At 47.3% G+C, this 19,361-nt stretch overlaps 1 protein-coding gene across 1 annotated transcript in view; it reads left to right on the top strand.

Moving 5' to 3' along the window:
* Window positions 1-10,834, top strand: part of MTG2 (mitochondrial ribosome associated GTPase 2) — a 56,775-nt gene extending 45,941 nt beyond the window's left edge. Inside the window, exon 8 of the mRNA XM_058177748.1 lies at window positions 8,967-10,834. Within this exon, the coding sequence (XP_058033731.1) occupies window positions 8,967-9,172 (206 nt within the window). The 3' untranslated portion in view covers window positions 9,173-10,834. The remainder of the gene's footprint in view (window positions 1-8,966) is intronic.
* Window positions 10,835-19,361: the final 8,527 nt, after the last annotated feature.

Genomic DNA, 19,361 nt, shown 5'->3' on the forward strand with positions numbered 1-19,361 from the left:
TTCTGCACCTGGATGAAACTGTCTATCTGGACCCGTTCCAGTCCGGTTTCCGCCCGGTTACAGCACGGAGACGGCTTTGGTCGCGTTGGTGGATGATCTCTGGAGGGCCAGGATAGGGGTTGTTCCTCTGTCCTGGTCCTATTAGACCTCTCAGCGGCTTTCGATACCATCGACCATGGTATCCTGCTGCGCCGTTGGAGGGATTGGGAGGGAGGCACCGCTTATCGGTGGTTCTCCTCCTATCTCTCCGACCGTCGCAGACGGTGTTGACAGGGGGCAGAGGTCGGCCCCGAGGCGCCTCACTTGTGGGTGCCGCAGGGTCGATTCTCTCGCCTTCTGTTCAACATCTATATGAAGCCGCTGGGTGAGATCATCAGTGGCTTCGTGTGAGGTACCAGCTGTACGCTGATGACACCCAGCTGTATTTTCCACACCGGGCCACCCCAATGAAGCTATCAAGTGCTGTCCCGGTGTTTGGAAGTCCGACGGGTCTGGATGGGGAGAAACAGGCTCAAGCTCAATCCTTCCAAGACAGAGTGGCTGTGGATGCCGGCATCCCGCACAGTCAGCTGAGTCCGCTGCTGACTGTTGGGGCGAGTCACTGGCCCCGGCGGAGAGGGTGCGCAATCTGGGCGTTCTCCTGGATGAACGGCTGTCTTTTGAAGACCATTTGACGGCCGCCAGGAGAGCTTTCCACCAGGTTCGCCTGGCGCGCCAGTTGCGCCTTTCTAGACCGGGATGCCTTATGCACGGTCACCACGCCCGTGACGCCTCGCCTGGATTACTGCAATGCTCTCACATGGGGCTCCCTTGAGGGCATCCGAGGCTCAGTTAGTCCAGAATGCGGCTGCGGTGAGAGGGAGCCTCGTGGCTCCTGTGACACCTCTCCTGCGCAGACTGCACTGGCTACCTGTGGCCTTCCGGTGCGCTCAAGGTGTTGGTGACAATCTTTAAAGCGCCCATGGCATAGGGCCGGGTTATTTACGGGACCGCCTGCTGCTACCAAATACCTCTCACCGACCGGCGCCTCACAGAGAGGGACTCTCAGGGTGCCGTCAGCTAGGCAGTGCCATCTGGCGACACCCAGGAAGGGCCTTCTGTGGGGCTCCCACCTCTGGAACGACAACTCCTCCAGGACTTCGTCAACTTCCGGATCTCCGAACCTTTCGTCGCGAGCTTAAAACATACTTATTCATCTGCGCAGGACTGGATTAGGTTTTAAAGTAATTGGTTTTAAGGTTTTTTTTATTATTTATACTGTTTTTAATGATTTGGGCTTTAGAATAAGTTTTTTAATTGTCGTTTTAATCTGTATTTATATGTATTTTAACTGCCTGTGAACCGCCCTGAGTCCTTAGGGAGATAGGGCGGTATATAAATATGAAAAATAAAATAAAAAATAAAAAAAGAAGGATTGTCCTAAAGGAGGACGATTGGTTACCTTGAATAAAGGAGAATATTTGTAGCTCAGGGTTGAAATGAGGGATCCTTGATGCTCTTCGTTGTTTCCTTGCAGAGGTTTCGCTAACCAAATTAAGTAACATCACCAGCACTGATGATTATGGAGATTCTCAGTCATCCAGCTCATAGTTGTCCCAAAAGTGCTTCCCGCCGCACCCCGAGGCAACTGTATGTCAGGCCTGGAAACCATACTAGACTTTAGGGTTCCAGACGCTGCCACATTTTTCCCCTGAGGGGAAGAAGGGGGGTTGAGGGGTATGGTAACATTCTTCAAGCGGTCAAGGTCGGATGGTGTTCACATCTGCAGGAAGAGTGGCGGGAAGATATTCGAATGAACTGGGAGAACGTGGGACCATGTGACCAGCAAAGGGGTCAGGGGGGTGGGACTCTTGGGGTTTGTATAACTGGGAAAAGAATCCGGAAGTTCAGTTTCGGAATTTCGCTCATCGTGTGCCAGTTTCCTCATGCTAGTAAAGAACTCTGAAAGGCAATGGCTTCTGAGTTTTTTTTTATGCAGAAGAGGTTTTTCTGGAACCTTGACACTGTACTTGTTTTTTCTTTGAAGACATTTCACTTCTCATCCAAAAAGCTTCAGAGCTGAAGAAACTTCTTGGGTGAGAAGCAAAACATCTTGAAAGAAAAAAACAAGAATGTCCAGTTGCCTCTTTTAAAAAAAGCACCTTTGGGACAGCACTGATGATGTTACCTAGTTTGGGTAACTAAACGTCTGCAAGAAAACAGCACCAGAGACCCTTCATCTCGTATCTTCTCTCCAGAATTATGAACTACCTCCCCAGCAGTGGTGGGATTCAGCCAGTTCGCACCACTTCGGGAGAACCGGTTGTTAACTTTCTGAGTAGTTTGGTGAACTGGTTGTTAGAAGAAATTATTAGGGCAGAGAACCGGTTGTTAAATTACTTGAATCCCACCACTGCTCCCCAGGGATGGGTTTCACTTACCTTTACCATCGGTTCACCCCCCACGTGCGCACACTGTCCATGCATGTGCCAAGCCTTCTGCAAATGCGCTTTGCTTGCTCATTTTTTTTTATTTTTTTTTTACATTTATATCCCGCCCTTCTCCGAAGACTCAGGGCGGCTTACAGTGTATAAGGCAATAGTCTCATTCTATTTGTATATTTACAAAGTCAACTTATTGCCCCCCCAACAATCTGGGTCCTCATTTTACCTACCTTATAAAGGATGGAAGGCTGAGTCAACCTTGGGCCGGGCTTGAACCTGCAGTAATTGCAGGCTACTGTGTTCTAATAACAGGCTCCTTACAGCCTGAGCTATTCCGGCCCTTCCATGCATGCCCGGCCTCAAAAATGTGCCTAAATAGCACAACTTGGAGCTGGGGCAGGTGGGCTGGCCCACCCGCGATTGCCACTACCGGTTCACCTGAACCGGTGCAACCGACTGAACCCCACCTATGCACCTCCCCAACACCTAGTCAGAATCGATGGGGATGCTGTAGAAGACGCAAGTGTGAAAACTGGTCCTAAGTAACTTTTTTAGTGCAATTGTAACCTCGCACGGTCACTAAATGAATGGTTGTACGTCGAGGACTACCTGTATTTGCAACCTGCCATAGGTAACAGCCGCTGTGGGATGTTTCTGCTGTCAATCTCTAGAACTGGAGAAATGAGTTATAACTTGTAATGAGTTTGTTGCTGATTATACACGTTCCCAGGAAATATATATACCGTATATACTCGAGTATAAGCCGATCCGAATATAAGCCGAGGCACCTAATTTTACCACAAAAACTGGGAAAAACTATTGACTCGAGTATAAGCCGAGGGTGGGAAATGAGGCAGCTACTGGTCAATGTAAAAAATAAAGATGGAGCCAAGTAAAATAACATGAATATTTATTTGAACGAAAAACAATAAAAGTGCAAAAGGGGGAAGGAGGATTCCCAGCTTTAGAAAATTTAGAACTACGCCGCCTTTGGTATGACCTGAGCATAGCTCATAAAATTATCTGCTACAATGTACTTCCTATCAATGACTACTTCAGCTTCAACCACAACAATACACGAGAACACAATAGATTCAAACTTAAAGTGAACCTCTCCAATCTAGATTGCAGAAAATGTGACTTCAGTAACAGAGTTGTTAATGCCTGAATGTGCTACCTGACTCTGTGGTCTCTTCCCAAAATCCCCAAAGCCTTAACCAAAGACTATCTAGTATTGACCTCACCCCATTCCTAAGAGGTCTGTAAGGCGTGCATAAGAGCACCAGCGTGCCTACCGTCCCTGTCCTAATGTTCCCTTTAGTTGTATTCCTTTTATGTATTCAATTCATGCTTATATTTATATAATTATTTAATATGTATTTGACAAAATAAAATGAATGAATGAATGAATGAATAGAATAGAATAGAATAGAATTTTTATTGGCTAAGTGTGATTGGACACACAAGGAATGAATGAATGAATGAATGAGTGAGTGAGTTACTTCAACAACATTGTCTCACAGAAATTGACAATACAACTGCAAGCATGAAAATGAGTCCTCCTTTAGCTTCCAAGGGACCAGGGTGCCTCTGAAGGTCAGTGCTCTAAGCACTAAGAACCCAACACAAATCTAAGCCTGTATGCACACCAATAGTGAAAATACCCTGCACAGTGTCTCTTGGCAGAGAAGGTTAATTTTCATAGACGTTGGGGTGGCTCTTTTTTTTTTTTGGCAGGGCAATAAGGGTCTCTAATATCATTAAACCCAAGTGTGAGGAAAAGACAGCAGCTAAAATGTTAAGGCCAGTTGTGTGACCTTCTCCAATACAGTTGGCCTGGCTGTTTGCCAAAACTTAAAACACCCTCCATCCCCCTCCTGCTAAAGCTTCTTTCTTAAAACAATTGTGGTCTTTGCCTTTCATTGTGCCAATCGACTTTAGAAGTCTGTGTGTGTGTGTGTGTGTGTGTGTGTGAGAGAGAGAGAGAGAGAGAGAGAGGGAGGGAGGGAGTGCAAAAGGGAAGGAGGATTCCCAGCTCTAAACAAAGGAAATCCCGGAATGCCAGCGAAAGGCGGTGCTCACGCTTCCTCCTCCCTTGCTCAAAAGCCCCAACATGATATTGGAATTGGATGCCATTATATACCTGCTGAGGATAATTTGAATAACTTGAAAGATATAAAAGCTCTAAACATATTTGTTTAAAATCTAAAATCTATACTTAAAATAAATGAATATAAAGTAATAAAGTTCTTTAAAGTTGTAATTCACTTTGCTGCTGAAAAAGAAAAGAAGCTTAACACCTTAAATGGTATTTATTAACTGAAATATCATCAAATCAAATATATAATGAGGTATATTATAATGACCTTTGTTTTCAGAAAGAAGCATGATGGAAGTTTTTCAATAAAGGGAAATATAGAAAAACTTAGTGTCATGCTCATATATCATCTTTACAGATGTTGTTAACACTATACTATGGCAGCATATGATGGTACAATGTTTCAATCAATTTCAGGATGAAAAACTCATCAATGAGGAGGAGGAGTATAATTTATTAACCTTGTATGATATCAGTTTCTCAAGGACTCTAGAAGGACCCGAGGAAGAAATCTCTGCCCCCTCCCCACTTTCCCTTTCCAACCCAGCCTTCCAAGGGGACCTTTGAGGGAGAAATCTCTGCCCCCTCCCACTTTCCCTTTCCAAGGCAGCCTTCCAAGAGGACCTCTCAAAAGAGCGAAAGCTTTCTCCTGGCCGCTTTACCACCACCACACCTCCACGCCGCCATCCTAGGCTGGGTTAGAAACAAGGAGGAAGTTCAAGGACCACATCGATGGCACGAGCTCAGATTGCCGGCTGGGGATGATGGGCGCTGCAGTGCGATCTCGGAGAGACTAGGGGAAGAAAGAATGACTGTTTCACACCTAGGATTGGGAAAACATTGACCCCCCTTAGTTGCGGGAGAAGGTTGCGCTCAAAGCGGTCGCCCATCCATCAATCCATCCTTCCTTCCTTACTTCCATCCATCCATCCATCCTTTTTTTTCCCAGCGAGCGGTGCGTGTGTGTGACATGCAAGCAAGACGTCTCACGGGCGTGTGTGTGTGTGTTTGTGGTGGGGTCTCGTCCCAGCCACCCACCACTCGCTCCCTTTCCCTCTTGGGCGTGGGCTGTTGCCTGGCCTCCGTCCTCCGATCTCCTGCGCTGGGAGCGAGCGAGCCAGCCAGCGCCGGGCACCGCGGACTTTGGCAGGAGGAAGGTGGGAGGAAGCGGAGCTGCCGGCTGTGGGGGTTGAGGCGTGCAAGAGGAGTGGCGTGGAAAGGCCTTTTGTGTGTGTGTGTGTGTGCGCCTGTGTGCCCTAGGGAGGAAGCGGAGCTGCCGGCTGTGGGGGTTGAGGCGTGCAAGAGGAGTGGCGTGGAAAGGCCTTTTGTGTGTGTGCGTGTGTGTGTGCGCGCCTGTGTGCCCTAGGGAGGAAGCGGAGCTGCCGGCTGTGTGGGGGTTGAGGCGTGCAAGAGGAGCGCCTCCTCTCCCTCCACGCTCGCTCCTCTTGCACGCCCCTCAACCCCACCATCCCCCACCCTCTCCGCGCGTGAAGGTCACCTCCTCCCTCTTCCAGGCGGCGGCGGCGGCTCCGGCTCCGCGCGGGGCGCCACAGCCGGCAGCGCCGCCTCCCTCCCACGGTCCCAGTCAGCGAGCGGTGGCGACATGCGGCGCGCTCCGCTTTCACCGTTCGGCTGGATTGGGACCGGCTGGGGTCCGCGCAGCGGGGCGGGGGAGCCGCCAGCCTTCTCGGCCGACGCTTTCACCGTTCGGGGAAACCCTCCCTCCCTCAGCCGAGAAGGCTGGCTCCCCGCCCGCGCGGACCAAAGCGGTCCCAATCAGCGAGCGGTGGCGACATGCGGCGCGCTCCGCTTTCACCGTTCGGCTGGACTGGGACCAGTGGGAGGAAGCGGAGCTGCCGCTGTGGCGCCCGCCGAGCCGGAGCGCCGCCGCCGCCGCCTGGAAGAGGGAGGAGGTGACCTTCACGCTGGAGAGGGTGGGGTTGAGGCGTGCAAGAGGGCGGCGTGGAGGAAGAGGAGGCGCTCCTCTTGCCGCCTCAACCCCCACACAGCCGGCAGCTCCGCTTCCCTCCCTAGGGCACACAGGCGCACACACACACAAAAAGGCCTTTCACGCTCCTCTTGCCGCCTCAACCCCCACAGCCGGCAGCTCCGCTTCCCTCCCACCTTCCTCCTTGCCAAAGTCCGCGGTGCCCGAAGCCGTTCGCTGGCTCGCTCGCTCGCCCCCAGCGCAGGAGACCGGAGGACGGAGGCCAGGGCGAACGGGAACACTGCACCACCAGGGCTTCCCCGCGCCAATGCACAGCCCGCCAAGTTTGCGCCGTCCGCCCACCAGACACGGGAATGGGGGCCGGCCGGGGGGGTCAAATGCCGCGAGAGCTCGGCGGGCCCGCTCCCGTCCCTCCATGGGTCCGTTCGGTACCCCTCCTGTGCGGGGTTCGAGGCGTGAACTCGAGTATAAGCCGAGGGGACGTTTTTCAGCACAAAAAACGTGCTGAAAAACTCGGCTTATACTCGAGTATATACGGTATATATTTTCTTCTTGAACGGTTTTACAGTCTGATTATTCCTTTGAATAGATTAATGTGAAGATATTTGTTTGTTTTTATATCTCGTTCTCCTAATCTGGAGTCACATTTCCCATGCATAAAATCAATAATCCTTGATCCATGATCTCAATGTTAGATCCTGGATTGCTTCTGAAAAACATTTGGCATATTCTAAAACATGACCAAGTCAAACCCCCGAAACATACAATTTAAAAATCAAACATTGCAGATGTCGCTGGGGGTCATTAGAATTTAGAATACTTTCCTGTGGCAGAATATTTTGCGGAACCGTAAATGAATCACGGTACATAAAATAATCGCTCCAATTTTGTTTGCAATACCTGAGAAGTACTTGGAAGGTTTATAGGTCTTATTCTCTGGAATTTGTGATGCTCTTTCTTTCGTCGCCATCCCCCCCTTCCTTCAAACAGATGATGATTTATTTCTCTATAGCTGATTAAACAGCAGATGTGATGCATGCATTCAGATAGAAAGAGGACTCAACCCCCACTGAACTTATTACTATAATTGAGAATAGTAGAATTGGATTGAGTGGAATAAGACTGAGCCATGAATAACTATAGTTGCACTCGTTCTAGAATTGGATACAGATGGGTCACAAGCATGCACAAGGCATGTTGGTTTAGGTTTGTTTCTCTTTGGGAAGGATCTGGATGCCCTCTTTCACAACAGTTCACCTGTAACCCACACCAAACCATCACATGATCCCACCTTTGTTCTAGTCCTGTTTTAGGCATAAAAGCTATCTTGGTGACTTTGGGCAATGACCAGGTGATTGTGAGTTCTAGTTCTGCCTTAGGCAAGAAAACTAGCTGGGTGATATTAGGCCAATTACCAGGAGGTTGTGAGTTCTAGTTCTGCCTTAGGCAAGAAAACTAGCTGGGTGGTATTAGGCCAATCACCAGGAGATTGTGTGTTCTAGTTCTGCCTTTGGCACAAAAGCCATCTTGGGTGACTTTGGACCAATCATCAGGAGACTGTGATTTCTAGTCCCATCTTAGGCATGAAAACCAGTTGGATGTCTTTGGGCCCGTCACTCTCTTTAACTCACAATGTCAGGCTTTGGAAACAGGTCTATTCCTGTCATAACCAATGGGCCAACATTTGGTTGATCGAAAAAGCAGTGGACCCTGCGTTGTGGAAAAACTCTAGGAATAAAAAGAAAAATATGAAGCTTCTGGAAGACTTAGCATTTTTTGTTTTAGAAAGCACCGATGTTCCAGTAAGTCGATATTTTCCTGGTAAACAATAATAACAAGGCTCAAATTTAGTCTTCTGATCTGTCTTACAGCGCAAGACATAATGGCTATGAAAGCAGTGACCAATGACCAGACGGGAAGTCAAGCTCACAGTAATGGCTACTAAGAGTTGGGAAGATCCTTTCCCATGACAGCATCATTACTAGTCTTGTCACTAAAATGCCATAGACTGTTCAGATGAGAAGATGTGTATCAGGGAAGAAGGAAAACAGGACTTTAACAACGGAACAACTAAACTGCAGCAACGGCACTTAGACTTGGTGCTTTAAGGCCCACTCTAAGCAGTTTACAGAGTCAGCCTATTGCCTCCAACAATCTGGGTCCTCGTTTTACCCACCTCGGAAGGACAGAACAATGAGTCAACCTTGAGCCTGGTGAGATTTGAACTGCCAAATTGCAGTCAGCAGGCAGTCAGCAGAAGGAGCCTGCAGTACCGCACTCTAACCACTGCACCACCAGGGCAAGTTAGAGATGGGACCCTGCCTTATATACACCAGTAGGCTGAAAGTAGAAGAGTAACATATCGTGCAATTTCCATCATTTTAACTGGGATTTTCTCTAATTTATTAATTTACTTGCTTGCTTAAACTTGTCAGAAAACTGTTGGCACATTTTGCTGCTTCTCTGCTTGTTATGTTTCATTTAATTTGTTTTTCAGGGCATTGTGAACTTGTGAAAGTCTCTGACCTTCTTAAATGGAAGAAGCTGCATAAACACAACATCCTGAATGTCATACAGCGCCGGCACAAAAACTTGAAGAAATGTCTCCGGAAAGTGTCTGATTTAAATTTCATGGTCCAATTTTACATGCAGAGTTTCTCCCTCATTTCTTTAATCTGTGGAATAACATTGGCTGTATGCTGAAAAGAAAAGAAAAATCACAAGTTCCATTTGACTTTTTAGGCTGCTAATTATGTGCTGGGAACAATTATGATTATATTTAGTTAATCCCCAGTTAATTCTCAAATGGTGATTTCCTAAACAGTATAAAAGGCCTGGCATTTCAGCAAACAATGTTAGCTGCTCTTTGCATTTCGCTAAATGAGCATTAACGGCCCCTAGTCAATGTAACCTGTTGCTTAAAATCTGTAATGTTTTTCATACACATCTATTACAGTATTAAAAACCCATTTCCTATAGCAATGTTGGCAGAAGTGGCATGTGAAATCGTCCCGTGCCGAATGTGTGGCCTTGCCGGCTCCTCGTCACGTTCCTGCGCTCAAATGTGCTCCGGCCAGCTGGCTGTCACACATGCAGTGCCGGCGGACCCCGGAAGTGTGGCGGTCCATCGCGCATGCGTGAGCCGGCACCTGGCCTTCCGGGTTGGCGTTGCGCACATGCGCGATGGATCGCTGCACTTCCAGGGTCACCAGCATTGCGTGATGGCCAGCTGGCCAGCACGCGTTTGAACACACAAACGTGACAAGAGTTGGCGAGGCCGTGCATTCGGCACGGGATGGTTTCACGTGCCACTTCTGGCACATGGGCCGGCATGCGAGAATGTGAAAGGTTCACCAACACTGTCCTATAGCATGTTGAATTGCACAATTCCCCCTATACTCTTGAGATGATTAGCCAAACCCCATATTCCAAATCCATATAATTGTTACTGCTTATTTCTGGATGGACAAGACATATTGCAATTGCAAATTGATTTTTATGCATGACTGTTATTTTCGATTTTGCTTTCATTTTTTGTACCACATATGAGTATCTTTCAGATAAACTTAAATAGCATGGGGAAAAAAACCACACAAATAGCTATGAACGTTTAATTAATAATAGCATATTGTAAGATGTTGGGATCGACTGCTATCACACTGTGTATACACAGACCCAACCTGATGCCTCATCACATCGGGGGACAGGCTTAAAAAAGCAAGACATATTCTGATTCTTCCAGGCAGTTTTCATGGTCATGGTCATGTGGCCAGCATGACTTTACAACGAAGCGCACCTTCCCACTGAAGTGGTACTTATTTATCTACTCACATTTGCATGCTTTCAAACTGCTAGGTTGGCAGGAGCTGGGGCAAGTAACAGGAACTCATCCCATTGTGTGATGCTCGGGTCTCGAACCTGGACTGTCAGCTTTCCAGATGACACATTTGGTGTCTTTAACCACTGAGCCATCAAAACTATATGCTCTGAGAACCATTAGGGAAGAGCTGTCTTCACCTTCTTTCTGCCACACGAAGTATCTGAACTGGGTTGTTTCTTGCTGCACTAGAATGTGGTCCCTCCATCCTGGGAATCTGGATTACATTCCGTCCATCCTCAGGGAATGTCTCTTGCTCTAGAATGTTCTGGTGATGTTCTGGACACATTCTGATGAGGGAGAAGTTCAGGGGTGGGATTCAGCCAGTTCGGACCAGTTCGGGAGAACCCGATGCTAATTTTACATCTGGTTCACTTAACTGGTAGTTGCAAGGACTGGTTGGCCCCTCCCACTCCTCCCCTCCTCTCCAAGGAGTCTCCACATGACCCGTTTTGGATGCCAGGTAAGTGAAGTGCCCGTGCTGAGGCTCTAAGAGGGTGAAAAACGGGCCTCCCGGAAGTTCCGGAAGTCTCAAAATGTGCCCGTTTCCAGCCTCCGGAGGGCCTCCAGAGCCCAGGGGAGACCGTTTTCACCCTCTCGGAGGCTCGAGGAATGGAGCCTGGGGAGGGTAAAAATGCTCCCCCCCCACCATAGTGCAGGAGGCCAGGTAGGCCACGCCCACCATGGCCATGCTCACCCAGCAACCAGGCAGAGAACCGGTTGCTAAAAGTTTTGTATCCCACCCCTGGAGAAGTTCCCTGAGGATGGGCTCCAGCAGGGGTGGTATTCACTTACCTTCGCTACTGGTTCGCAAATGTGAGCGCACACGTGCTCGCTTCACTCGCGCATGCCACCTCCACGCATGCGCAAGACCTTCTGTGCATGCGCAGAGCATCAAAAACAGGACATGATGATGTCTGGGCAGATTGGTGGAGCCTCCTACAGCCACAGCTACCAGTTGCTTGAACCAGATATAACCCGCTGAATCCCACTACTGGGCTCCAGCATAACTTGGGGTTTTATTATTTATGTCTATTTTAACTATTCGGCCTATTTAATAAGTTTTTTAGATTAATGTTTTACTGTGTATATTTATGTTGCTTTTAGATGGCTGTACACCATGTAGTCCCTAGGGAGATAGGGCGGTATAAAAATATGAATGAATGAATGAATGAATCAATCAATCAATCAATCAATCAATCAATCTCTGGTCCCAGTGACCGACCGAGATTGGATCCTATTCATTATTCATTCATTATGGATTATTCATTCATTGAATAATCACAATTGTCTGAGTTCATAGCTCTTATTATGCCCAAACCCATATCTCTCTCATCATACTTCAGAGTGATGAATGAATTCAGTGATAACTACATGAAGTTTGACACAAAAGCTTACCGAAGCTATTATCTAGCCAAGAAAATAATGCCTCAGCTGATCTCTGGGTACCGCAAGATAAGACCTAAACCTGTAGAGAGCAAAGCCATTTATTTATTTATTTGAAAGAAAGGAAAATAATAGGAAACTTGCCAGGAATAACAGAGACTCGGTTTGACAATACTTCTCTCCTCATTTAGCTTCCAAGGAGAAATCTCCTAAGCTATGAAGACATGTGGATCCTGGCAGCTGAAAAGATAATCACCTCTTCTCGGTTTCAAAGACCATCCTGGGTGGAAAAAACGCTTTCCTTAATTTAGCTCAGACAAAAGTATGCTCTGCCAGGGGTCTTTCTCCTCCTACTTGGAGCTAATGAAGTCTCTTCTAATGAACTCAGAACAATGAAACAATAGAAGCAATCACAGATTAGGAGAGAGAACAAACTAGGAATCAAAGGGCCAGAAGGATGCTGAAAGGGGGACAGATGTGGGAGAATCCAAATGCAAGGATGTCTCATTGACCATGATTCGAGGGAAGTTATCCCACAGCTGAGAACAAAAGGTAGCTTGATAGCTTTCTGGAGACACGCTGAGGTCGGAACGCTGAGATCTCCTAATGTGTGGGCTAATAATCCTTTCTTATTATTTTCTGCTCGAGGTGTATATGTGACACAATCAGAAAAAAAAAAAGTATTTCTAATAGATAAAATGGGGGGGGGTTTGTGTGGTTTTTTGTTTGTTTGTTTTTTGCAGAAAAAAGAAAGAGAAAGAACTGTTGGGGACTGTTGCCCTTTGAAGGCAATCCATCATTCAGGAAGCTACATACCTGTATACAGTGATGGGATTCAGCCAGTTCGGTCCGGTTCGAGCGAACCGGTAGCTAAATTGTTGGCTGGCCCTACCCCGCCTATTAAGATCTGAGACCGAACAAAAATGGACAGAGGCGAGGCTGCAACCAACTTAACTTTTATTAACTCAATTAATACTACTGCGAACAACAACTTGGCTTGCCAGGCAATTCTGACTAGAAACGCTCGTGCTGACAGCTATATAAAACCGGCTGTCAGAGAGGAGCCAATAGCCGCGCTTCCCACTTCCCGCTTTTCTTGTTGCCTGCGCCTCAGCCAATCAGAACATTTTCACGAGCCTGGCTGAGGCAGACAGGACGTACACGCGAAGACTTAACACCGCCCCTTCCAGGAGTCCCCACGTGCCCCATTTTGGCTCCCAGGTAAGTGCAGGGAGGCCTACTAGGCCCAAAACGGGTTGGGGGGGTATGGCGTGCCCCCCCATGGCCTGTTTTCGCTCCAAGGAGACTGCAGGGGGGCGTACTAGGCCCAAAATGGGGCACAGGGGGGTCCGGCACGTCCTCCCCCCCCGGGGTGTTTTTGCTTCCAGGAGGCTGCAGGGAGGCCTACTAGGCCCAAAACGGGGTGCATGGGGGCAGCGCATTTCTCCCCCGCCCCCCGGTAGCCCATTTTTGCTCCCAGGCGGTTGCGGGAGGCCAACTGCTGCCAGTCACACCCTGGCCACGCCCACCATGGCCACACCAACCCAGCTGGTCGTTAGGGCAGAGAACCGGTTGTTAAATTATTTGAATCCCACCACTGCCTGTATAGAATCTGGATCAGAATCAGAATAAATTCAGAAGGCCAAAAAGAGCGTTAGGTATTGATCGTCAAAGAACGGATCAGGAAATTGAATTTATCAGAGGCTAAAGCCTCTAAGAAAGTGACAATCTTGTGACCGTGACTGTGGTTAAGATTTTACTTCAGTTTCCTTTCCCTCTTGCAATTTCCTTCAGGTAACTGAGGTTTTTTTCACTTTCTTTTTAAGGTCATCTTAATACAGGTAGTCCTTCGCTTACAAACGTTTGTTCAGGGATGTTTCAAAGTTACATCGGCACTGAAGAAAGCGCCTTATGATAGTTTCTCACACTTAAGATGGTTGCAGCATCCCCATGGTCACATGGTAAAAATTTGGGCACTTGGCGACTGATGTATTGATGACAATTGCATTGTACTGGTTCCTGTGAACACCATTTGTAACTTCCTCAGCTGGCTTCCAACAAGAAAAGTTTGGGGTGGGGGGAGCCAGATTTGCTTAAAGACTGCACGATTGACTTAACAACTGCAGTGATTCACTTAACAGCAGTGGCAAAAAAAAAAAGGTTATAAAAAGAAGCAAACGTATTTCCTTTTTTTTTTTTTAATTTATATCTCGCCCTTCTCCGAAGACTCAGGGCGGCTTATACTATGTTAAGCAATAGTCTTCATCCATTTGTATATTATATACAAAGTCAACTTAATTGCCCCCAACAGTCTAGGACCTCATTTTACCTACCTTATAAAGGATGGAAGGCTGAGTCAACCTTGGGCCTGGTGGCACTTGAACTTGCAGTAATTGCAAGCAGCAGACAGACTTAGTCCATTGAGCCACCAGAGGTCCTTTCTTAGCAATGGAAGTTTTGAGCTCAGTTGTGGTCGTAGGTCAAGGATTACCTGCAACGTCTGTATTCAGAAATAGGCAACAAAATTAAAAAATATATATAATCCACATTTTATAACAGTTTAAGCATATATTTTCTGGAATTCAAAGCTGCCCTTCTCTAAGGACCAAAGTGATGCAGCGACAGGAAACGCTTCCCAGTTAACTCTGCAATGTTTGACAGAGATGACGGTGGAGGTATTTTTAAGCGACTGCATGCTGCAGGTCTAATACTTGTGGCTTATGCTGACTTCAGTTTGTGTATGTGCGTTGGGCACAGAGCAGGGCCGATGATTGACTGAACCTTGCCCAGTGTCCCACCTGCTGTGAAGAAGATACGAACGTGGACAGGACCAGCCTGGCTCAGAATGCTGTATAGAACTTCCGTGCATTGTTTGGAAGTAACACAGTGGGAGACCATTAAAAGAAAGATTCTCAATTACGGCTTTTGCTTGGAGCCTGTTTTCAGGTTTGTGGCTGTGTTGCCCCACTTACTCACACACACATAACTGTGGTTTAGTGAGTTTATCAACATTTCCCCAGCAATTCCCTTGACCAAGATTCAGAACTATTTCAAATAAGTCCAGCCACAAACAGGCCAAGATTATAGACTGCAGATTAACAGAGTTGAATGGGACCTTGGAGTTCCTCTACTCCAACCCCCTGCCCAAGCAGGAGACCCTATACCCATTATGGCGAACCTATGGCACATGTGCCACAGGTGGCATGCATAGCCATATCAGTGGGCACGCAAGCTTGACTCTGGCGCACGTGCGCGCTGGCCAGCTGATTTTCGGGCCTTCTGGGCCCACCAGAAGTAAGGAAACAGGCTGTTTCCTGCCTCCAGACGGCCTGGGTGGTGGTGGGGAAGGCCTGTTTTTTTTCTTTCACATGGCTCCAGAGCCTCTCTATGAGTCTGGGAAGGGCAAAAATGGCCTTCCCCACCCTCCCAGGCCCTTGAGAGGCCAGAAACGGTCTATTTAGCAATTTCTGGTTGGACAGGAAGTGACTGTTTTGCTGTACGCAGCCTCCAGAGTCTCTCAAGGAGTCTCTGGAGGCTAGGGACAGCAAAAAAGTCACTTCCTGTCCAACCAGAAGTTGATAAACGGGCCATTTCTGGCCTCTGGAGAGCCTCGGGGGGGGGAGGCCATTTTTGCCCTTCCCAGACTCATAGAGAGGCTCTGGAACCAGGTGAGAGAGAAAAACAGGCCTACCAGGCCATTGCATGCCAGGAGTGGGGGTCGCATGCATATGTGCGGGGGCGGAGCGCATAGAATTATGGGTGTGGGCACGCCTGTGCATGACCACCCCCTCCTGGCACACGATGGCAAAAAGGTTAGCCATCACTGCCCTATATCATTTCTGACAGTCCAGTCTCTTCTTGAAAGCTTCCAGGGATGAAGCTGCCACAACTCCTGAAGGCAACTTCTGTTCCATAGGTTGATTGCTCTCACTGTCAGAAAATTTCTCCTTATTTCCAAGTTGAAGCTCTCCTTGTTCAGTTTCCGTTCATTAATCCTTGTTTGGCCTTCAGGTGCTTTGGAGAATAGCTTGACCCCCTCCTCTCTGTGGCAGCCCCTCAAATATTGGAACACTGCTATCATGTCTCCCCTGGTCCTTCTCTTCACTAGACTAGCCATGCCCAGTTCCTGCAACCGTTCTTCATATGATTTAGTCTCCAGCCCCTTAATCATCTTGGTTGCTTTTCTCTGCACTCTTTCTAGAGTCTCAACATCTTTTTTACAGTGTGGTGACCAAAACTGGATGCAGTATTTTAGGTGTAGTCTTACTAAGGCTTTATAGAGTGGTGTTAGTACCTCACTTGATCTTGATTGTATCCCTCTGTTAATGCAATTTAGAATTGCATTGGCTTTTTTTTGCTGCCGCGCACACTGTTGGCTCATATTTAATTGGTTAGTCCACAAAGCAATGGGCCAATAGTCCATAAAGCAACTAAAAGTTGCTCAAGCAAATAAATCCAGCAATAAATCCCCCAGGCAAAACTTAAATACACACACGAGAGCTCACTTGACAAGAAAAGTTCAGAGTCTCCAAGGAACAATTCCAAACATGGTGAAGCAGGAAGCACAACAAACAAACAAACTGTTAGAAAACCAACACATTGTTCCCAGCAATGCCTCTCTGCGCCTGCTGTAATAAATAGCCAGCTTTCCGGTGCAGCCCATCAAGACAGGCGGGGGTCTTTCCTCTCGATTAATCTGGGTGATCTCCATTGCTCCTGCCTTTTCTCTGCCCTGCCTGCTCTTGGATGCAGAAGGCAGCTCCTCCTCCTCTTCGCTGGCCGTCTGCTCCTGGAAGCTTTCCCCTGCTGCAGCCTCCTCCAATTCTCTTTTGGACCGGTGTTCAGTTAATCCTCAGTTCCTGACATGCCAGGAATGGGCTCATCCTCCCTTGAGCTGACCTCTGAGGAGAAATCTAGGAAGTCGTCCAAGGGAGACATCATAGTGGCCACTACAACACAGCGACTGAAAACTTAGAGAGTCCCCTTTGCATTTTGCTAATTAAGTTGGTTTACATCTACAGTTTAGTCCGCAACTCTCAACCATTCATTTAGTGACTGCACTGAAAAAAGTGACTTATGACCATTCTTCACCTTTACGATGGTTGCGGCAACCCAGTGATGAAATTTGAACTGGTTAACTGCACATGTGCGCTGCCCGCCAAACGCACGCTGTGCGCGCGTATGGGCAGTGTGCACCATGCACCAAATGCAAGGGGTGTGTGCATGCAGTGCACACCAAAAGAAGGCATGGAGTAAGTAGAACAGCGCATGGGTAAGTGTGACCAGCTGTGGTGCACGATCTCTTTTTTGTTAACTTTTAAAAGCATTTTTTTACAACCTATTTGGCCGACAACCTATTCCTACCATTCGGGTGGGAAAAGCGAGCGAGCCAGAAAGAAGTGGCAAGCGGGCAAGCGGGTGACTGGGCGATTGGGTGGGCATGGGGGGGGCAGGGATTTTTGCTACCGGTTCTCTAAATCACCCGCCACCATGGCTACCGGAGGTCCGAACGGGGAGCATTTCACCCCTGCGGCAACCCCATGGTCACATGATCCAAATTCAGATGCTTGGCAACGGGTTCATATTTATGATGTTTGCACTGTTCTGGGATTTTATTTATTTATTTATTTTTTATTTTTATTTTATTTGAATTTATATCCCGCCCTTCTCCGAAGACTCAGGGCGGCTTTACAATGTGTTAAGCAATAATGGTGTGATTGTGACCTTCTGACAAGCGAAGTCAATGGGAAAGCTAGATTCACTTAACCATCATGTTACTAACTGAACAACAGCAGGGATTCACTTAACAACTGCGACAAGAAAGGTCGTAAAACCTCACTTGACAACTGTCTCACTTAGCAACAGATGCTGGGCTCAGTTGTGGTTGTAAGTCAAGAACTACTTGTATTTAGTTGACATGGGGGAAAAAATCATGACTAACTTTACGGAAGACTTCAAATTGATAGATATGTATGGGCGTGGATACATACTTCGATACCCACGATTTGTTTCAAATAGAGAACAGCACAGAACTGGAGCCAGGAGGTTAATTGGAGTTTAATTTAGGAAAACGAAGGCTTCTAAAGATTGGTTTGATTTGGTGCCATTTGTGGGTTGAAAAACAGGTGATGTAGATAAATTTACTTTAGCATTTAATGTCAGGAAAAAGGTGGGAAGAAACAAGGCAGAAAAATAATAATAATAATAATAATAATAATAATTTAATTTGTATACCGCCTTTCTCCCGAAGGACTCAGGGCGATTTACAGCCAGGTAAAACAACAATCAATAACACAGTACAGATAAAAGAATAATTAAAAAACTTATTCAATTTGGCCCCAATTTAAAATACATTTAAAACCATAAAACCCAATTAAAATTAAAAACCCAATAATAAAATCTAAAAATTCTATGCCAGTCCTGCGCGGAAAAATAGTACGTCTTCAGCTCGCGGCGGAAGGTCCGAAGGTCAGGGAGTTGTCGGAGTCCAGGGGGAAGTTCGTTCCATAGGGTAGGAGCCCCCACAGAGAAGGCCCTTCCCCTGGGGGTCGCCAACCGACATTGCTTGGCTGACGGCACCCTAAGGAGTCCCTCTCTGTGAGAGTGCATGGGTTGGTGGGAGGCAAATGGTGGCAGTAGGTGGTCCCGTAAATAGCCCGGTCCTAAGCCATGGAGCGCTTTAAAGGTGGTAACCAACACCTTGAAGTGCACCTGGAGGCTGCAGTTAGTCCAGAATGCAGCTGCGCGAGTGGTAATGGGAGCCGCCGAGGCTCCCACGTAACACCTCTGCTCCGTGGTTGCACTGGCTTCCTGTGGTCTTCGGTGCGCTTCAAGATCCTGGTTACCACCTTTAAAGCGCTCCATGGCTTAGGACCCGGGTACTTACGAGACCGCCTGCTGTTACCGTATGCCTCCCATCGACCCGTACGCTCTCACAGAGAGGGCCTTCTCAGGGTGCCGTCCGCCAAACAATGTCGGCTGGCGGCTCCCAGGGGGAGGGCCTTCTCTGTGGGAGCACCGACGCTCTGGAACGAACTCCCCCCTGGCTTACGTCAAGTTCCTGATCTTCGGACCTTCCGTCGTGAGCTAAAAACATACTTATTTATTCAAGCAGGACTGGCATAAATAGTGATTTTAAATTGGGGTTTTAGAGATTTTAAACATTTGTAAATTTTTTAATTTTTAAATTATCGGCCATTTATTAATAGTTTCTTTTAATTTCTTTTAATTGTATATACTCTGTATTTTATTTCGGCTGTACACCGCCCTGAGTCCTTCGGGAGAAGGGCGGTATAAAAATCTAATAAAACTAAAACTAAACTAAACTAAACTAGACTAGCCATGCCCAGTTCCTGCAACCGTTCTTCATATGATTTAGTCTCCAGCCCCCTAATCATCTTGGTTGCTTTTCTCTGCACTCTTTCTAGAGTCTCAACATCTTTTTTACAGTGTGGTGACCAAAACTGGATGCAGTATTTTAGGTGTAGTCTTACTAAGGCTTTATAGAGTGGTGTTAGTACCTCACTTGATCTTGATTGTATCCCTCTATTAATGCAATTTAGAATTGCATTGGCTTTTTTTTGCTGCCGCGCACACTGTTGGCTCATATTTAATTGGTTAGTCCACAAA

Source organism: Ahaetulla prasina, chromosome 3 (genome assembly GCF_028640845.1).
Source record: "Ahaetulla prasina isolate Xishuangbanna chromosome 3, ASM2864084v1, whole genome shotgun sequence".
Classification (NCBI taxonomy): Eukaryota; Metazoa; Chordata; class Lepidosauria; order Squamata; family Colubridae; genus Ahaetulla; species Ahaetulla prasina.